We start from the raw sequence: 19,277 nt of genomic DNA, 5'->3' as shown, positions 1-19,277 counted from the left end.
AGACAGGAGGTTATTGTTTATAAAAAATATAATGAAATTCACCTAAAAATTCTATATTATAAAAAAAATGTGTTGTAAGTTATAATTCAATATGCAATGGGTTAAAAGACAACCAAAACAAGAAAATTAAAGAAACCAATTGAAATCCATATATAGACAACTAACTACAATCATTAATTAGGTACATAAATAATATATATATATATGTAAACCCTTTTAGTTGATCCATCACTATTAGCTAGCTGACCATATGACAATTGGGATTCCAATAGAAAAACATTAACATAACAGCCAACAGCTAGGAAAAAGGAAATTCAATTTTAAAAAATCCCAGAAAAGAAAAGACAGACAAAGAAATAAAAACAAAACAGTAATTTTTTTGAAAAATCCTAATAATTAAAACTCCATATTATTTTTCAGTTAGTTATTTAATTAATTAATTTTCATATTAGTTATCATATATATATCCAACATATTGTAACTATATACTGTATATAGTGAAACATTGAAATTTCGATATATTTCTTCATTAAGCAAATGATCCTTTAAAGCAATCTATAAGCTTTCGAAAATCAAACCCCATTTTCATATATAGTTGGCCATACCCGAAAGGAAAGAAGGAAAAAAAAGAAATGAAGCCTCTTCTCTCTCCTTCCTCCTCTTCTGTCTTAGGAGGCACGTCTCTCTCTTGCTTCTACACCTTGTTAGCTTTCATTCTCTTCGTTGTCATTCTTTACTCTGAGGACTTCCTCTGCATCTTTGGCCAAGGCGAGCTCGTCCTAACCCAACCACCCATCTCTCAAACAGGTAAGTTAACACGTAAACTCAGTACTCAAATTGTGTTTTTCTTTGGAGAGTTATTGGTTGGTTCGAGGGTCGTCTGACTGATACAGTGGTTTTTGTTGGGGTTAGAGAAGAAACAAGAGACGACGTCGCTGCCATTCGCTATAGGGAGAACTGAAGAAGGGTGCGACGTGTTCAGTGGGAGGTGGGTGAGGGACGAGTTGGCTCGCCCGCACTATGAGGAATCGGAGTGTCCGTACATTCAACCCCAGTTGACGTGCCAAGAACATGGAAGACCTGACAAGGAGTATCAGAAATGGAGATGGCAACCCCATGGCTGTGACCTTCCCAGGTAATTAAAACCAAACCAAAATCAAACAACTAGAAGCCACATTCACATCTCTTTCTTTCTTTCCTTCTTCCTCTGTATCTTTTAATGCTGGGCTCTTAAAGAAACACTTTCTTTTCCGATTCTTGTTTGCCAACTGCCTTGTTCTGGTTGTTTCAGGTTTCAGCATAGGAAATAGTAATGCATGCCTTCAAGTTCTTAAAAACATAAGCCTTTTTTGGATTTTGACGTGAAGAATTATCGGAAAATTATTAAAAAAGGAAAATCCAAGCATTTAATGGTTTGAAAGTGTGAATAAAGATTATAAGACAAGTAAAATAGTTTTTAAATTTTACGTAATTTACATGCAATATCATTAAATTTGGAACATTAATTAATTAGCATTTCCTATAATTAATTTTTTTTTTTACTTTGGTTTGATGCCATTTCTTCATTTGTTGGAAATTGAATTAGGAACATATTGAATGTATATAATTTAAAAGCTACTACTAGTATTGTTGTAGTTTGGTGTTCATGAAAAATGAATTTGTAATATATAATAAAAAGTAAGAGTATTAGCTGTCTTAATAAAATAAAGATTTCAGTTTCAGATATTCTAAAAACAAAATATAGATAAAAAGGAAAAGACCAAAAGAGTAATATTTTACGTAATTACTAATAGAGTACAAAATACACTTACGAGTATTCAAAGTTAACCTATGAAATGTATTAAAGGAATACATTAATTCAAATATTGAATAATTGATCAAAAATTACTACATTATGAAAAAAATATTTCTCTTTAATGTTTATTTTTTGTTTATATTTATCGTTAAATTAAATATTAAGATGTATTTATCACGATCGACCGGCCGGTGCAGCGGCCCACAGCCTTTTGTTCTCATGGTTGACCTTGCCAATGTTGTCGTGGTCGCACGTCGGGGCCTGTCTAAGTATAAACTATTAGGAGTTGGGACCCATTACTTTCATCTTGTCCAAGTGTCTGGAGTATTTGGGCCCACTCTGATCTTAACCTGCACCTCCTTATGATTTTGCCACGTGGATCGATATTAGGTTAGTGATGATCGTTTCTACAACTAAATTGGTGGGAAAAAAAATGGATATTGGGATTATTGGGTGGATTGCTTAGAGCCAAACTAGTTGAAAATTTTGAAGTAATAATAAACAAAGTAATGCAACCACGAAGTTAGTTTTATACCTTAAAGTTGACTTTATTTTTTAAATTTTAATATAAATATATCAAAATCAAAGTTTTTATCTTAATTTCTCTATTAATTTCTGTAAAAATCGAAAAGAGATAAACATTTAAAAATGGAACGGAAATATATTATTTTTTTCTTTAATTGAATACCATTTGGTTTCAATTTGTGTGTAACATCTCGAGAAAAAGCATTGTTTTTCATTTCTATTAACTATGAAATGAAACTTATATTATTTACTTTGATTTAGTATGTATGATGATGTTTGTCAAATAATCTTTGTCACAGTTTTAATGCCACATTGATGCTGGAGGCCTTGAGAGGGAAGAGGATGATGTTTGTGGGTGACTCATTGAACCGGGGACAGTATGTTTCAATGGTGTGCCTCCTCCATAGAATTCTCCCTGAGAATGCAAAATCCATGGAAACCTCCCAGGATCAGTCACTAGTTGTCTTCAGAGCCAAGGTAAATTCATGCTGGAATTTGTTAAATTAATTTTAAAATTCTCATCAAGACTACTTCGGGATTGGTCTGATTTAGAATTCATTTTGTTTCTTAATTTCTTTTGTCTTTGTTTAATTAGGATTATAATGCCACCATTGAATTCAACTGGGCACCATTTCTTCTTGAATCGAATTCCGATAATGCTATTGTTCACAGGGTGGCTGAGAGGATGGTTAAGAAAGGTTCCATCAACAAGCATGGGAAGAATTGGAAAGGAGTTGATGTTTTGGTATTCAACACCTATCTGTGGTGGATGACCGGCCAGAAGATGAAATTCTTGTACTGTTTGCTTCTCCCTGGATTGATTCATCAGCCCCTTTTTATGCCACTTTTGTTGCTTTATTTACTCTTGTGGGCTGATGGGATGGCTTATGTTTTCCACAGGAGTGGATCGTTTGATGATGAAAAGAAGGATATTGAGGAGCTGACAACTGAGGAAGCTTATCGGGTGGCCATGAAAAGCATGCTGAAATGGGTGAGGAAGAATATGGATCGAAACAAGACAAGGGTGTTCTTCACTAGCATGTCACCATTGCATATAAAGTGAGTCAATATCTCTCTCTCTCAATTTAATCTAATATAATATATATTCACAAGACTGTGATCCTGGGGCTGCATGCAAACAAAAGAAAGAAGCTTAATGGAAAAAGACAAACATTATGCAGTATCGAGTCAAGTGCTTGAATGCTCAATTACTTTGATTAAAACCACTCTGACGATTTAAAATTTGTATATTTGGTAGGAGCACTGAATGGGGAGGTGAACCTGGTGGCAACTGTTACAATGAAACAACTCTAATTGAAGATCCTAATTACTGGGGATCAGAAAGCAAAAGCATTATGCAGGTGATTGGGGAAGAGTTCAGCAAATCCAAGTACCCCATTACGTTCCTCAACATCACTCAACTCTCAAACTATCGCAAGGATGCACACACCTCGATTTACAAGAAGCAATGGACTCCACTGACCCCCGAGCAGCTAGCAAACCCCGTCAGCTATGCTGATTGTGTGCACTGGTGTTTACCTGGCCTTCAAGATACCTGGAATGAGCTTCTATTCGCCAAGCTATTTTACCCTTGAGTACAATCTTGAATGATGAAAATGTGAAATCAAAATCCTCTTTGTAAATGGTTCGGGCATTGCCAACACGCAAGTGGCACATAACTCATTTTTCCATTACACGTTTGGGTTCTTGGCATGGTGACAGTAGGGGAAAGAGAGAGAAAAAGAAGTGGATTTTTTTTTTTGTAAAATAATAGTGATTGCTACAAAGAAAATGGTCACTTAAGTGACTGAATTGATTGTCACTTAAGTGATTAAATTGATTGTTTTGTAATGTTGAAACAAAGAAGCACTGGCATATGTTGAAAAGAATAATAATGCAATATCAACACGATGTATGAATTAAAATTACTCAAAAAAAAACTAAATTTGAACTTAAACTTTGAGATTATCATTTTTTAATATATAAAATTCAAAATAAAAAAACTATTTAATCTCTCGTATCAAAAAAAAAATTATATCTTACAAAAGTCGTACATTCGAGATTAATTTTAATACAAAATATTTTGTATCTCTCAAAATTTATGTATTTAAAATTATTGTCAATGTAAGAGATGACGTATTTTTTGAATTTTGTGCATTCAAAATTAATATCGAACAGGGACCGCTAAGATCTGAAGCCAAGACCAAACCACTAATGGGCCACTGACCAGTTATGTACGATCCAAAGCAGGGTCCGAGAAGGGTCATACAATCTGATCTGTGTTTCAAACATGCCGTCTGCTTGCTTATCTTTTAAGATTTTTGTCTCTGATGCTCATGGAAACATGCCAGCATTTATCTGGCTTCAATCTGAAATGCAAAAGGCATAACAGAAACAAACAAACAATCGGAAACATGGACCTCAGTTTTGCTAAAGAACTTGGTTTTACAGGCTTGAAATCGAAACCATCAGAATCAGTTATTTGAGCCATTGCTTACTAGCTCCTATGGTAAAATAAATTACAGCAGTTCAAAGGCATGATGGCATCATTCTGAAAGCTGTAGATTGAAGTTTTAGATGGGAAAACGAATTGAAATTTCCAAGGAATGGCATAATCTAGGACTACAAGTTAACCTTCTGCTGTAAATTATCACAAGTAAATGCTAATTGAGGAGATTACCTGAGATTATAATGCTTGGGGATCTCCACGAATGAGCCTTACAATTCTGTTGAATCTCTTAAATGCTATACAAATGGAAATGCCAGCATCATTGGAACTTTGGAGGAGACTGCACTTTTTACAAAAGTATATATAATTTGAAAGTGAAGTTTCCTACTTCCCTTGAGGATGGCTTTTTGCAATTTTAAGGGTACATGATTTAGCTTTTGTTGGAAACTCTGTAAGCAACTAGCCAATTATAAAGGAATGAAAATTTCCAAAACCTTTTGCTTTGAAAATGGCAACTGACCCTTTACAAGGATTGTATTACACTAATTAATGCTGAAATATTACTTCATGCTGACCTTATATATATATATATATATATATCAAAGTGAATGAATGACCATTACTCGTTTAGTTTTGTACTATATCAGATATACTCTTAAGAACATTTTCACTATTCACTATTACATTTGAACCAAGGTAATAGAAAAAAAAAACTAAAAATAGATCATGTAATAATGTTAAAAAAATTTGCAAAATCCAACTAAAATAATGGTGCCATTAGAGTGGGTTAAAAGACAATTACTAGAACTAGAAAACTAATACTAGTAGTAACTTAGGAAAAAAGTGATTAAAAAAATCCATTTATACAAACTTAATTATGAATATTAGGTGGGCAATAAAAAAATATGGAAATTTGTTTAGTTGATCCATCCCTATTGGGTTGCTGACCCTATCAGCTGGGTAACACTTAAACAACTGCTGCTTGTTGAGAATTAGAGTAAGAAAAGCATCGAAAAACCAACAAAATATATAGAAGGTGAAATGCCACCAAATCCTCACCTAAATCCCTTAAAAGAAAGCAACCCTATCTAGTATTAGTTCATCATCACCCCATATTTGTTTTCCCCCTCCAAGTCATTGTAATAATGGGTGTATAAAAGTAGGATAACGATATGCCATCTTTCGGGACACCCTTAGCTTGAAAGCCAAGGGAAATTATAATCTTCCTTTACAATCATTCACTACCCACTACTCTTATAATCACTCATTGATTTCTCAATTCAAAAATTTGTAGGTTTTGCAGGTAGAAAGTGACCCTCAGGATGAAAGGAACTACCCTTCTTTTTATGCAAAATTGGAAATGAAATATAAATATTTAGTATATTGCTGCTTACTTGTATTGAGCAAATGGTCAAAGGACAACTAACCATTGAATGTTAAAGCCTGTTAGAGAAAGATGGTGAACTAAATTGTCCTTAATTGTCATTTGAAAGTAAATGAAATGAACATAAATAGAATACCAATTTTCTATGTTTTCCCCCAATATCTAGGATGAAGAAAGAAATCATATTCAATTTTAAGTGAAAGTTAAGTGAAATTGTGGGTTTTAATTAGTATAATATTCAATACTCGATTTCAGTTACAGATGACTTGCAGTGCTTGAGAGCAATCTAAATAAATATCACCAAATTCGAAGCAATATTTTAAGTAAAACAATTGGATCTTTTCAAAATAAAGATTATATAAAAGAAATTTGTAAAATCATTTTATTTTTACATTTTAATAATTTACCAAAATATTTTTAAATGTGAACAAATTTTGATAATTTTATTAGACGAGATTAATGGTATAATTCATTTTGAGAATATGATTTTATCCACTAGTTGAGGAAAAAAACCAAAGGGTAGTATGTTAAAATTATAGGAAATATTATAAGTGAGATTTATCCTATTTATATATATAATGTGAATAAAAATTCTATTTATTAAATCTAATTATAACCCATATTCATTGAGGCAATGACAAGTTGTTTTATATGCCGTTGGAGTAATTGCTCTAAAATTTCAACAATGGACCACTTTTCCCCCCATGAACTCTGGTCCTACTCTACCCCATACCTACTTACCTCCCAAGTAACTATCAGTATTAGTTAAATAATCATTAATTTATTCAATTATGTTCATGTCTAATCTAAATTAAACAAAAATTCTAAAAAATTGGCTGAAAATTCAACCCTTAGAACGTGACAATTAAACAGTTAAGACATGACCTGGTGACCATATGCAAGCTTGTTAAAGACTTTGTCCATCATCTCACAAATCTGAAAGCTTTGCTCCAAAGGATTGCAACTCTTTGGCATAGTTTCCTATATTTATTCAATCCAATCTCAACATTTCTATATTTCCCAGATACCCATAGTTACTAGTTACCACAGAATAATCCAAGAGACAAAAGGAAAATTTGTTTTTTCCCTGTTTTTTGGGAAGAAAAATGAAGCCTCCCCTTCCTTCTTCTTCGTCTGCTGTTCTTAGAAAGGCTCGTCTCTCACCTTACCTCTTCACCCTGTTAGCTTTCATTGTTTTCGTTGCTCTCCTCTATGGGGAAGACTTCATGTGCATTTTCGGACAGCTTGAACCAATCCCAGGCCGACCAATCTCTAGACCAGGTGAGTTCACCTGATCAGTCAGGTCAAGCTCTTTTGTTGGTTTCTGACAATTAGCAGATTTTTTTCCGTTGGAAGACTACTGTTTTCGTTTGACTGAGTTGGGGTCTGGTTTTGGGGTTAGTGAAGAAAAGAGAGAAGTTGCCATTCGCTGCGGGGAAGACCGAGGAAGGGTGTGACGTGTTCAGTGGGAGGTGGGTTCCGGACGAATTGACTCGGCCTCACTATGAAGAATCGGAGTGCCCCTACATCCAACCTCAGTTGACGTGTCAAGAACATGGAAGACCTGACAGGGAGTATCAGAAATGGAGATGGCAACCCCATGGCTGCGATCTTCCTAGGTAAAAACAGATACCTTTTGATCATCATTCCTTTGTTCTCTTTCTCCCCTTTCATAATTCTAAATTTGATTCCTTTTCTTCATATTGTTTCAACTTTTCCTTTGAAGAACATGCCAAAAATCTTACGCAAATTTTGTCTTGTTCTCCTTTGTTCTTATTGTTTCATGGCATAGAACGTAACGCGTTTAGAATAATCATAATTTTAGCTGTATGTTAGCTTGAATTGGCAAATTAGAAACCTGTTACGTTTTTCCTTCGGGGGGCCATTATGTCTCCGGCCTGTGATTCCGGCTAGAGGCGGCTGCCCACGTTGCATCGTTGTACACGTGCCAAACCAAGGTGGATCCTTGGCCACAGGGATAAAAAATTGTCGGTGTTGGGCAAGTATCGAAATACAGAGGAGGTGGGACTCATTACCTGCTAATATTTCCATGTCTCAGTCGATGTGGGCCTTTACTCTCGACATTCTGCCACGTGGAGAGAATCAGGGGTCGGATTGGGAGCACGCTCAAAGCTACATTTTGGTCCCTTGAGTCAAATACTTGAACAATTTTTGCCTAAATTTATGATAATAGATTGAAGTAATGCTGTCCTGACTTTAACAGCTTCAATGCCACGTTGATGCTGGAGAGCCTAAGAGGGAAGAGAATGATGTTTGTGGGAGACTCATTGAATCGTGGTCAATACGTATCAATGATCTGCCTTCTCCATAGACTCCTCCCCGAAGATGGAAAATCCATGAAAACTTACAACAATGATGCCCTGACAGTGTTTCGAGCCAAGGTAAATTAAGATCAAATTTGTTTAAATTCCCATTGATTGCTTGTTTAATCGTGCTGCTAATCTTTTACAAGCTTTCTATTTTCTTGTCTAGGATTACAATGCCACCATTGAATTCTACTGGGCTCCATTCCTCCTGGAATCGAACTCGGACAATGCTGTTGTTCACAGGATATCTGATAGGATTGTCAGGAAAGGTTCGATCAACAAGCATGGCAAGCATTGGAAAGGCGTCGATATTCTGGTTTTCAACACCTATCTTTGGTGGATGACCGGCCTGGAGATGAAGATCTTGTATGTCTCATTCTCCCTAGATAGATTTCATCAATTCTTCTCTTGGTTAGGGAAAGGTCTGATTTCTTAATATTACGTTAATTTCGACAGGAAAGGGTCCTTTGAGGATGAGGAGAAAGAAATAATGGTGGTGTCAACCGAGGATGCCTATCGAATGGCAATGAGAACCTTGTTGAGATGGGTGAGGAAAAATATGGATCGCAAGAAGACAAGGGTCTTCTTCACTAGCATGTCACCTACTCATGCAAAGTGAGTAGAAATTAAACTCCCTCTGTTTTTTCTCTTATATATATCAGTTTAAAATCTGTTCTAATTTATTATTATATTATTCCCACTTTTCAATTTTTTAATGAACACAAGTATTCATATCTGATACATATATGAACGATATGAATATAGAAATTCGACCTTTCAAATATATTAAAAAAATATTACAAAATTGAACCAACCTGTGTCGGACATATGTCGTATCCCACAATCACCTTGATTTATTACTAGTAGTACTACTTTTTGATGTACTCATGTCCAACACAGTTGACGAATATGAGTGTAGACATCATACACGTATTTTTATCCATATCCAACACTTACCCTGTAGATTTATTGTTACTAGTACTGTTATTTTTTGGTTACATCAGTGATATAATTTCACAATTGGCAGGAGCATCGACTGGGGAGGTGAACCTGGTGAGAATTGTTACAATCAAACTACATTGATCGAAGATCCTAATTACTGGGGTTCAGATAGCAGAAAGAGCATAATGAAGGTGATCGGAGAAGTATTCAGCAAATCAAAGTTTCCCATTACATTTCTCAACATCACTCAACTCTCGAGTTACCGCAAAGACGCTCACACATCGATTTACAAGAAGCAATGGAATCCGTTGACGCCTGAGCAGCTAGCAAACCCTGTCAGCTATGCTGACTGCGTGCATTGGTGCTTGCCAGGCCTTCAAGATACTTGGAATGAGCTTCTCTTTGCCAAGCTATTCTATCCTTGAATATAATTCTTCAATGGTGAATATATATAAATATATCTGTCAAATCTTCTTTCTGATTGGTTTGGTCATGGCCAGCAACACGATCGAGTGGCGTCTAACCCTTTTTTCCATTACTAGTTTTGGGGGCTTGGGGTGGTCATTGGTGTCAACAGACTGGACAGTCAAAAGGGGGAAGAAGAAATGAAAACAGGAGCTTTGTAAAATAATAGAGCTTGTTGCAAAGGAAATTTCACAAAGTGATTGAATTGATTGATTTTTTTTTCTCTTAACTTGAATTATCAGAATGAAAATATTACTTTCTTAGCTAATTTTGACAATATTTGCACATATATTTTTGCTTTATCATACCATAATATTCTAGTTTGTATCATGTTTATATGCCTTTAGGGCTAAGGAGAAACTATGACCAAATTCAATTGGGCTGCCCTTTTTATAAGATAAATTCAATTGGGTTTTCAAATGGATAGGCAAAGTGCTTCAATCTTGGGTTAGGATTATGGACCCATGGAAAAAAATTGGTTGTTTGAGCTTTCATTCCTTTATGCTTGTATTGTACATCTCCCTTTTCATGCAGTAAAAGAGGAAGACGTTAAACTTGTGTAATTATATAATCTTTTTTTACTTTATTTAGCCATTCTTTTGCTAGGATTGCATCCTAAAATTGCTTAATTTGAAAGGGATAATTACATTTTAAATCCTGACATTTTAATCTTAAAATTAAAAAAAAAAGACTTAAATTTGAGCTCCATAAATTTGAACATTATATTGTTATAAATTGGAAAACATGAAAAGGAATCCTCTCCTCTTCCTTTGAATTTCCAAGAGCCTCTCCTCACCCTTCCGCAAGAAACCACCTTGATCAGAGCTCAGAATTTCGACTCTCTAGCACTATCCTAAACCAATCAATGTTTCAAAGCATGCTATGAACCTGATGATTTCCATGTGGATGATCCTTGAAAAATATTCTTTGAACAACCTCTTTAATCAATTCAAAAACATTTCTTGAAGCTTTAATTTCAATTCTCCTATATATGTGTGTAAGGTCTTACTCAATTTAAAGGATAGAAGCTTTTCTTTTTTCTTTATATCTCCCAAAAATAAAAAAGATGGAACCCTGTGCTTGCTTGCTTGATGCTAATTCAAGAATCGATTTGGTGTAAGCAGACAGGCCCTTTTTCTTTCTGAACAAACCAACTTGTCTAAAACCTGTTGCTGCACATGTCAACTTTCGCATATCTATACTGGAAGTCTGCATGTCCAACCTAGCTGTAGCTGCTGCTGTTGCTGCTCTCTCTCCCAGCAACAAATTGCCAAGCTTTCAGCCTTTAAATATCAATAACATCATCCTTGGAAAAGCTTTGCTAGCTTGGAAATACTTTCTCTCTCTCTTTATATCTTTATCTAGTTGCAGACAAGAACCACGTGTCGGGGGTGCCACCACCTGGTTTTCTGAGCAAATTCCAGCTGTTTCAACTGTGAAAAAATCAGCACGACATTTAAGCAAGTGGGCAAAACGACTCTTGTGAAAAAGCTGAAGATTCACTTGGATGGATCAGCTATAATTCATTAATAGTTTTCTCTATATATATTTTTTTCCAATTTTACAAATAACGTAAGTGTCAACTGACGTGTAATAATTTACTTACCATGTAACGACAGGTTGTTTCGCAAAAGTCTGGTTTATAGTGTAAATAAAGCTTAAAAGGGCTCAAATTCTCAGTTTATGCTTAATTCCAAAATCTAATTGAAATTCACAATGATATACAACAGTTTTCTTTAGATGAGAGTAAAGCTATCTAGCAAGAACGTGACTGCTACAGATTTGGTGAGGGGGAAAAACCTGAAAGCTGCGCAGGGTGTGAAGGAAATATAGAGAATCTAGAAATCATGAGCCAATTTGTTTAAGCAACTTCCAGTTTCTGTTGCCTGCGTACTGAAAACTTTCCTAAAGAACAAACAAGCCAAAAACTACAATGAGCAAAGAGATAAGATGCCCTGATTGTCAGTATACACAACAGTAACCTGTATCAAACAAACAGAAAACCAAAAATTCCTTCCAGAAATCCTAGAGCCTGACCCCTGGAATCTATATTTAGGCTTATGATAAACATGGGCATTGATTCATCAATTCAATGGAAAGGATTTTACAAATGGAAAGCGTGACCAGTCAAATCAGCTGCCAAGCACAGAAACAAGAACGGGTGGCTTTCGTTTCATTTTCTTTCTCTTTTGTTTATGTGAACAAGGTGGAACATTAATGGCCTCCGTGCCCACTTGCATACCCAAGTTGCAAAATCTCCCCGTCCCCTTGCACAACACAGCATAAAATAATAATTATAATAATAATAAGAGAAAATTACAGGGGAAAAAGAATATAATTAGAAAATTAAAAAAAATTAACATCAACTTGCATTGTTTTCCTACATCAAGTTGGAGTTATCAAAAGTCAAGTGGCTATTTGCAAAAGCAACCTGATTGATTCCTTCCTCTCGTGTGCTAGTGTGTGTATATATATATATATATATATATATATCTTATACGGAAAATTCTAAAATTTGAATTTTTTTACATATATTAATATATTAATACATGTTGAGCCTCTCACATGTTACGCACCGATTTTCCGATTCCAATTAATTATTAATTATTAGTATATTTTTATTTTTAAATCGTTATTACGATATTCTCTCAAAGTTTAAGTTTAGGGAAATGTAATGGAATGATGTAAGTATGTAGCATAGTACGACACATAATTATTGGATAAATCTAGCTCCAAACAACTGTTTTGCCATGGAGAAAAGCACATTATTAAGAAAACTTATCACATTGGAAACCATGTTCAATGCATGGTTTTTGCATATATATATAAAATAAAACGCCCTTAATGATCATTAGTGCATTACAAAATTGGAATCTCCTAACACTTTACAGCAAAGATTTGCAACATTTTCTTTTTGAACTTTACAATGAAAAATTATTTCATTAATCCGGCGAATATTTGGCAACATGTAATAAATAAATATAGGTTGTGCACTTTATTATAAAAAATATTGATTTGATTAATATAATGGACGAAATTTGACGGTATTTCGAATAAATAATGATTTCCCATATAGAAAAGAATGATAAACAAATAATCAAATTGATCGTCTGCTGATTATAAACATTGATCAAGTTTGAAGAATTTGTTCCATGGAAGATATATATAGCTTGGGTTAACTGAAATTACCTAGTGCTTTTATGATATATTCAAAAAATTACATATTAAGGGGTAAAAGAAGAAGGAAATCTAAAGGGCAGTGGAAATCCACAGGGATTACTGCAAACTTTGTGACTGATTCGTACGTAAGGAAAGAAAGAAGAAAGAACACCCCTTCTACATTGAGACAAAGCAGTTCATTCATATAATTACATAGACAATGAACAGAAAAATTGACTGTGATCAAAGCAAAATCTTCACAAAAGGAAAAGGGTGAAGAAGAAGCAAAAACAAGTTTTATAACATTAGATCATCGTCATGGTACTAGTTCTGTATGATCACCTTCAACTTCAAGGCTTCTATTTGATCTATGGGAATTCCCGGTATGAGTCCCGTTAGCCGATCTTCCATCATTGAGACAATAGAACCCATCTCGGAAACAAAAAAAGAGAAAAGAATTAAGAGATTTAGAACTTTTTTTTTTTTTTGGATTATGGGGATGACGGTTTTGCTCTTCTAGCCATGTTTTCCGCCATCTGAGCCAAAGATTGAAGGTTGCAACGTACAATGATGTCGACGAAAATACAAGTATCGTCTCTAGTGTTACCGGGCGGTATGTCGACGACGAACGATTCGACGACAACTGTCCCTTTACCATTCGGAGAAGCGTGGAGAGTCGTGACGGACTTGTAATTGGTCAACCGATGATCGCCTCCAACCACGCTGAAGCTAAGCACGTGACGTTCGTCGTCGAGGATCTCGAGCCTCTCCGTGCTGGAAGCGGCGGGGAGGCCGGACACGACGTGGACCTCGCGGAGGGTCCCGACGTTGCCGTCACCGACGATGACATGGCAGCTCTTGAGGAAGTGCTTGTAAGCTTGAGGGTTATCGAAGCGACGAACCACTGACCAAACCGTCTCGACAGGGGCTTCGATGGCTTGCACCACGGCTGAGCAACACTGGTTAGGCCCCACCGTGTGGATGTGGTACGTCGCCACCGTGTCAGGCACCGAGACACCGCAAGGAAGAGGGAGAAGCCTCGTGAGGGTGCAAGCGGTGGTGGGTTGAGCTTGTTTTTGGTGGCAACCGATGGTGGTGGTGGCGGAGACGGCTCGGTGGAGCTGCAGCGAGGAAGGCATTGTGGTTGTTTTGCTGGTTTTGGGTCAATGTGGGTTTGTGTTGGAGGTCATGTTAAGCTTAAAACCGCGTGGGAGGGGTTGAAATAAATACGTGAAAGATCAAAAGGGGAGGGTTTCAAAACAAAAAAAAAGGGAAAGAAAGAGGACCACTTGGAATAGTTTGAGGATTTCTTGGAGAAAGAGTTATAAGGGGGGCGAAAGACAGAGAAGAGAGGAGCGAAAACAGCTTTAGCTTACGCCGGACACTGCAAGTGGATCGCCAAGTTGCAGTTTCTTTGGACTTTGCTTTAGGTAGATTATCCTATTATTTTATTCAAACTACAAAACTGCCACTTTCTTAATTCATTTTCTTTTTTTTTAATTTTTTTAAAAAATTATATTATAAGATTTTTGTTTTCGCAAAGTAAGAAAGAGATTTATTTCATAAATAAAGTCTTCACATAAAAATACTACTTTAAAATATCAAATTTAGTAAGATCATTTGTTAACTCGTTAATAGTACGAGAAATGTGTTGAATTTATCATTTGCTTAATTACGATTATAGAATTTCAATATAAAAATAAATATAATAAATGATTTATATTTCCTCTAATTCTTTTTTATTGTTATTTTAGTCTAAGTAAGCCATAAATGATTTATGCTTCATCCACTTCTTTTTTTTTTCATTGTTTTGAGACATTTCAAAATAATTTTTTTTCTTTTTTATGCACTTAATATTCTTATTTTTTCTACATTATAAAATTATTTTTTATATTTTTTAAATTTTTCATATTTTAAATTATTGACCATTTATATTCTAAAAATTCAAAATTTAATATTAATTACATTAAAATCAAAACTTCTATATTAGTTTTCACAAAAATTAGAAAAAGAAAAATAAAAAGGAAATTAAGGAGTATTTCCAATAGAGAAAATTTTTTAATTTTTCTCTTCCTTTTTGGTGGGGGGTTTTTTTTTTCTAAGTCTATCAATTATTGATAATATTTAAGTTATTAAATTAAATAATTAGGTACGCTTAAGAAGGGCTTGATTTATGCTATATAAAAGTTAAGATTAACATTGTTTTTTCCACGTCCTTAATTTCATAATCAGCAGAAATTAAGATATACAGTACAAAAATAAAGACTTGTATAGTAAGCCACAAATGCTTCATTAATTGCTTCCTTCAACGTGTATCACGCGTCTTTAATTTGTTCAATTTAATTAATCCTAAATTTTAATCCCCTAAATCATAGAAAAACAATGAAAGTGAATTTGGCCCTCCACGTCGAATCAATTTGAAAATATTGAAATGCAAGTGAATAAATAACTTTCAAATCAAAAGGAAATAACCAAAACATGTTTATCATGATTAAGTCTTGATTTTCTAATCAAAATAAAGATCTCTTCGGGTGAATATAATTAGAAAATGATTACTTGGTTCAATTTTATTAGAATAGTATCTTTACAAAAGAAATTAATAATTAACCGAATCAAACAAAATCAACATAAAATTAAAATAAATTCACACATAATAAGATTCAAACTTTGAATCTAAAGATTCCGGAACTTTCTTATCGTTGAAATAAGACTTTGTCGGCAATTTTTTCCAAGGATTATTAATGGCTGACTTGTGATAAATTCATATGGAAAATTTGTACCTAGAATAAGGAGGAGAAAAAGATTACAATTGTCCCACTAGGCTAACTTGATCATGTGCAACTTGTTTCATAATATTATCAATGTTGTTTTCATCATTATCAACTAGCCTAAAAAAAACTAATAATATTCTTCATTTTATTTTTTTTAAAATATTTTAATTAATAATGGTTCATAGTTCATGATTTTTACTTTAACAAAAACTATAATTTAAACAAATGATCCATATATAGTGTTATGGGAGTAATTATGTAAGACAAATTCATCATTAGTTTGTAGAATTTTAATAGATTTTGTGTGCAAAATACATTACTAGACAAATTAATTACTTAGGGAACACTCTTGCATTTCCCTCCTCAATACATTTTTTTTTGTTAATTAATTAATTAACTAAATTAAAAAAATGCTAATTAAGTAATTGATGTCTTTATTTTGGTAGAAGATATATTTTTAATTTCTTTTCTGGAATACAGTAAGCATGCAGTTTCCACTTGAGGTACAAAACAAACAAAATAGCACTAATTTCAACAAAAATGTCGACATCATATTAAGTTGGCTTGATTGGGTTTTTCTTTTTTGGTAATAGCAGCAATTATCTAATAATTCCATGTCACTTGGCCAGCTGGGATTAACTCAATTCATCCATATTAGTAGGAATTTTATTTTTGTTTATATGGAGTCTTACAACATATTCAATCATTTATTTTTATTTCAGGTGTAATATATATTAAATAATTTTGCTTAAGTGTGATGAAATTTTTCGGTTCTCTGTTAATGTTAGTCCAATTGTTAACTTCTAAAATTTATATTCCTTTTCAAATTTTCATAAAAGCTCTTTGATTTTAAAAAAGTTGAGAATTTTATAATTATATATAATTTAAGTATTTATTTAGTTTTCAATAGTTTAATTACATGACAAGAAACATTGTATCTTCTCCCTTCTTATAACCCTAATAATAATATGCAAGCTTTAGTCTCAGCTCTTAAGCTAGATAAGCACAATCCATGCAACTTGCAACATAATACAAAAGGTAGGCAAGCCATCTATTCATCACCAAATTATGATAAAAATATGTAATATATTCATTTCTTTGTCAAGATAATTAATTTCTTGAAAATGAACAATAGAAAAAAAAATCCCCAAAAAATAAAAAGGCCCATAAAAGAAAAAGAGGGTTAGTTGAATCAACTTGAATGGTGTCAAGTTGGTTCTATTTTATTACCCACATTCAACTTTAATCATCTCTATCTTCCCCTTTAATTTACTCTATGCAAACTTTTTTTTTTTTTGACATGATTCCCTTTGGTTTGATCTCTTCTTTCTTGTCCTCTTTCTCCCATTTTTTTTTTCTTGCTTTCCCTATTCCAACCAACTCCCACCAACTTGTTCCTTTACTTACTTTGAAAATTTTATCCCAATCTCCTCACCTTGGTGCTCCTATTATAAAGACAATCATCAATTTTCTTTTTTATTTTTATGTTTAATCCAAGTTGTTTTGCAATTAAAATTAAGCCCTAGCTCTAAATTAAGAGTCTTTAAGAGTTTATCTAATAATTTGTCAATAGTTTGATTGTAAGACCAAACTTGTAGGGTTCAAATTGTGTAAATATGACAAATTCCAATGTATATATTAATATAAAATAAAAAACTATTTTGAGGGTTGTCTTCATGATAAATGAAGGTTGAAAGGGTTTAAAAGAGATATTGTATTTCACCCATAATAGAAAGAAAAGAACAAAAAAGGATATGAGAAATATTGGGAAAAGGAAAAAGAGAATAACTAACCTAACCCAAGAAGGGAAAAAATAATTGGTGCAGGTAAGCTAGCATTGAAATAAAGGTATGAAAAATATTACTCTTTCCGTCTCTTTTTCTTTATTTTTTTTAAAATTCTTACGGAGATTAAAATAATAACTTTGACTTTGATGTATTTTATATTAAAGTTTAAATTTTTTTTATAATATAAATGTTCAATACACTTAAATACAAAATAGTAAAACAAAATTCATTTTTGAACATTTCCAAAAAAAAAAAAAGAGAGATTAAGAAGAAAAAAAACTTAGAAGATAGTGTTTGTAGTGTTCAAAATGTTCTCCTAGAAATCCTAATAATCAAATGCTAGTAGCCAAGTTGACTCATGAGGCCTAACATGAAAAAAAAAGTCAAAGTACCTGGTCAAGGAAATGAATCTGGTAGGGTCTTTGATGTGAGTAAGAGTAGAAAAGGTCAAAGTTTTTTTTTTTTTAATTTCCAAGTTGGAATGCTTTTTTAAGGTTGCCAACTTGTCAGTGAGCGTTTGGTTCATGGAACTTTCCACAAGACTAGTCTTTTCCCAAGAACTTAATCCAAAACAACTGTTATATATGTTATTGTATGGCTAATTGTTCATTGTTGATGTCATGACTATTAAGTTAATAGAGAAAGAAGAACAGGGTTTGCAACATTCCTGGTTTCAGGCTCTCCAAACCCCTCTACTCCCACCCATGGTTTTTGACATTTAACAATTCTTAAATCTCTCCCTCTCCCTCTCCCTCTCTTTCTCCCTGATTTGGTGTAAAAGAGATAAAACTTTTCACTGTGGCATGATTTACAGTTAAAACCCTATGTTTGACAAAATGGGGTGAGAATTCTACTTGTGATGCTCATTTATTTCAACCCTGCCGACACCAAAATCTGCTTGTAGGATTTATCAGTGCTAGTAGCTCCCTGCCCCAAAAGTTTTCCAAAGATATAGAAGTTTAGAACAGTTCTGCTAGGATCTAATTCATTAGTGCTTATATGATCGCAGATGATATCCCTATAAGAACATACAACTCTCGTATGCAGCCTCTAGCTGTGGTTTGATAAACATACAAGCATCATATATAATGTTTAAATGAAATCTATGTGATAAAAATAAAAATAAAAATCACTGAACAACCAGGAAGATCATGTCATTTGACAAGTTGAAATTGTTTGCTGTGAAAAGCATAATGATAATGGTCTATCGCTAGAAACATATTATAAAGCAAGCTGAAGAGAGACAATCCAAGTTTGGCCTAGCGGTTACTATCTCTCCTTGACGAGATTCAATGTTCAAGGTTCGAATCCCTCTCTTCCTTCGACTTCCTCTCTACCAAACAACAAAAATGAAGACAAAATATAAAGCTGCAGAACAGGTTTAGTCATAGCACAAGTATAAACCGCATTGCAAGTAAAGGAGATAGAAAATACATGTAATGTCAATGCAAAAGCAACAATATGACATGAATGCAGAATGACCGAAGAGAAAGATCAACAGATTAACCATTTGGCATTTTTTATTTAGTCACATGCTTACCTTATTTATGGGTGGGTTCGTTTCTTAGATGCCCACAGACTTCTATATTAAGGGGCTGAAGTACTGATCTGTAATGGCCACTCCTCACTTTTGTACAATTCAAAGTATGTTCCTAGGAGGAGGATGCAGTTGT

General features: G+C 33.8%; 3 protein-coding genes across 7 annotated transcripts; 2 read left to right on the top strand and 1 right to left on the bottom strand.

The window, feature by feature from the left end:
- The first annotated feature begins 632 nt into the window (after positions 1 to 632).
- Positions 633 to 3,930, top strand: LOC110424977 (protein trichome birefringence-like 33). 4 transcript variants are annotated; one of them, XM_021439710.2, is made up of 6 exons: positions 633 to 807; positions 913 to 1,135; positions 2,620 to 2,797; positions 2,916 to 3,115; positions 3,221 to 3,379; positions 3,579 to 3,930. In XM_021439710.2, the coding sequence occupies exons 1-6, from the start codon at positions 633 to 635 to the stop codon at positions 3,913 to 3,915; spliced, it is 1,272 nt and encodes a 423-aa protein (XP_021295385.1). In that variant the 3' UTR covers positions 3,916 to 3,930. The 4 variants fall into 4 exon arrangements, with proteins under 4 accessions (XP_021295385.1, XP_089641214.1, XP_089641213.1 ...); XM_089785088.1 differs by having other exon boundaries at positions 633 to 819; positions 925 to 1,135; XM_089785087.1 differs by having other exon boundaries at positions 633 to 828.
- Positions 3,931 to 7,067: 3,137 nt separating this feature from the next.
- On the top strand, positions 7,068 to 10,116 carry TBL33 (TRICHOME BIREFRINGENCE-LIKE 33). Of its 2 annotated transcripts, none has more exons than XM_021439705.2 (6): positions 7,068 to 7,434; positions 7,561 to 7,772; positions 8,378 to 8,555; positions 8,647 to 8,846; positions 8,937 to 9,095; positions 9,508 to 10,116. In XM_021439705.2, the coding sequence occupies exons 1-6, from the start codon at positions 7,366 to 7,368 to the stop codon at positions 9,845 to 9,847; spliced, it is 1,158 nt and encodes a 385-aa protein (XP_021295380.1). In that variant the 5' UTR covers positions 7,068 to 7,365; the 3' UTR covers positions 9,848 to 10,116. The 2 variants fall into 2 exon arrangements, with proteins under 2 accessions (XP_021295380.1, XP_021295379.1); XM_021439704.2 differs by having other exon boundaries at positions 7,069 to 7,434; positions 7,556 to 7,772.
- Positions 10,117 to 13,062: 2,946 nt separating this feature from the next.
- LOC110424976 (abscisic acid receptor PYL4-like) lies at positions 13,063 to 14,442 on the bottom strand. The gene has a single exon (XM_021439709.2). The coding sequence runs from the start codon at positions 14,183 to 14,185 to the stop codon at positions 13,538 to 13,540; it is 648 nt and encodes a 215-aa protein (XP_021295384.1). The 5' UTR covers positions 14,186 to 14,442; the 3' UTR covers positions 13,063 to 13,537.
- Positions 14,443 to 19,277: the final 4,835 nt, after the last annotated feature.

The sequence above is a fragment of the Theobroma umbraticum genome, unplaced genomic scaffold (assembly GCF_002168275.2).
Source record: "Theobroma umbraticum cultivar Fairchild unplaced genomic scaffold, ASM216827v3 scaffold_81.0, whole genome shotgun sequence".
Taxonomy (NCBI): domain Eukaryota; kingdom Viridiplantae; phylum Streptophyta; class Magnoliopsida; order Malvales; family Malvaceae; genus Theobroma; species Theobroma umbraticum.
Note: the sequence above shows the minus strand (reverse complement) of the source record. Positions and strands in the feature narration are given on the sequence as shown.

Excerpts from the sequence above, each read along its gene's own strand:
- TBL33 (XM_021439704.2), top strand. The coding sequence starts at position 7,260 with ATGAAGCCTCCCCTTCCTTCTTCTTCGTCTGCTGTTCTTAGAAAGGCT. Across the intron at positions 7,773-8,377 it reads CATGGCTGCGATCTTCCTAG|CTTCAATGCCACGTTGATGC; the intron begins GTAAAAACAGAT and ends TGACTTTAACAG. Across the intron at positions 8,847-8,936 it reads GGCCTGGAGATGAAGATCTT|GAAAGGGTCCTTTGAGGATG; the intron begins GTATGTCTCATT and ends TAATTTCGACAG.
- LOC110424976 (XM_021439709.2), bottom strand. The coding sequence starts at position 14,185 with ATGCCTTCCTCGCTGCAGCTCCACCGAGCCGTCTCCGCCACCACCACC.
- LOC110424977 (XM_089785086.1), top strand. The coding sequence starts at position 633 with ATGAAGCCTCTTCTCTCTCCTTCCTCCTCTTCTGTCTTAGGAGGCACG. Across the intron at positions 1,136-2,619 it reads CATGGCTGTGACCTTCCCAG|TTTTAATGCCACATTGATGC; the intron begins GTAATTAAAACC and ends TCTTTGTCACAG. Across the intron at positions 2,798-2,915 it reads TAGTTGTCTTCAGAGCCAAG|GATTATAATGCCACCATTGA; the intron begins GTAAATTCATGC and ends TTGTTTAATTAG.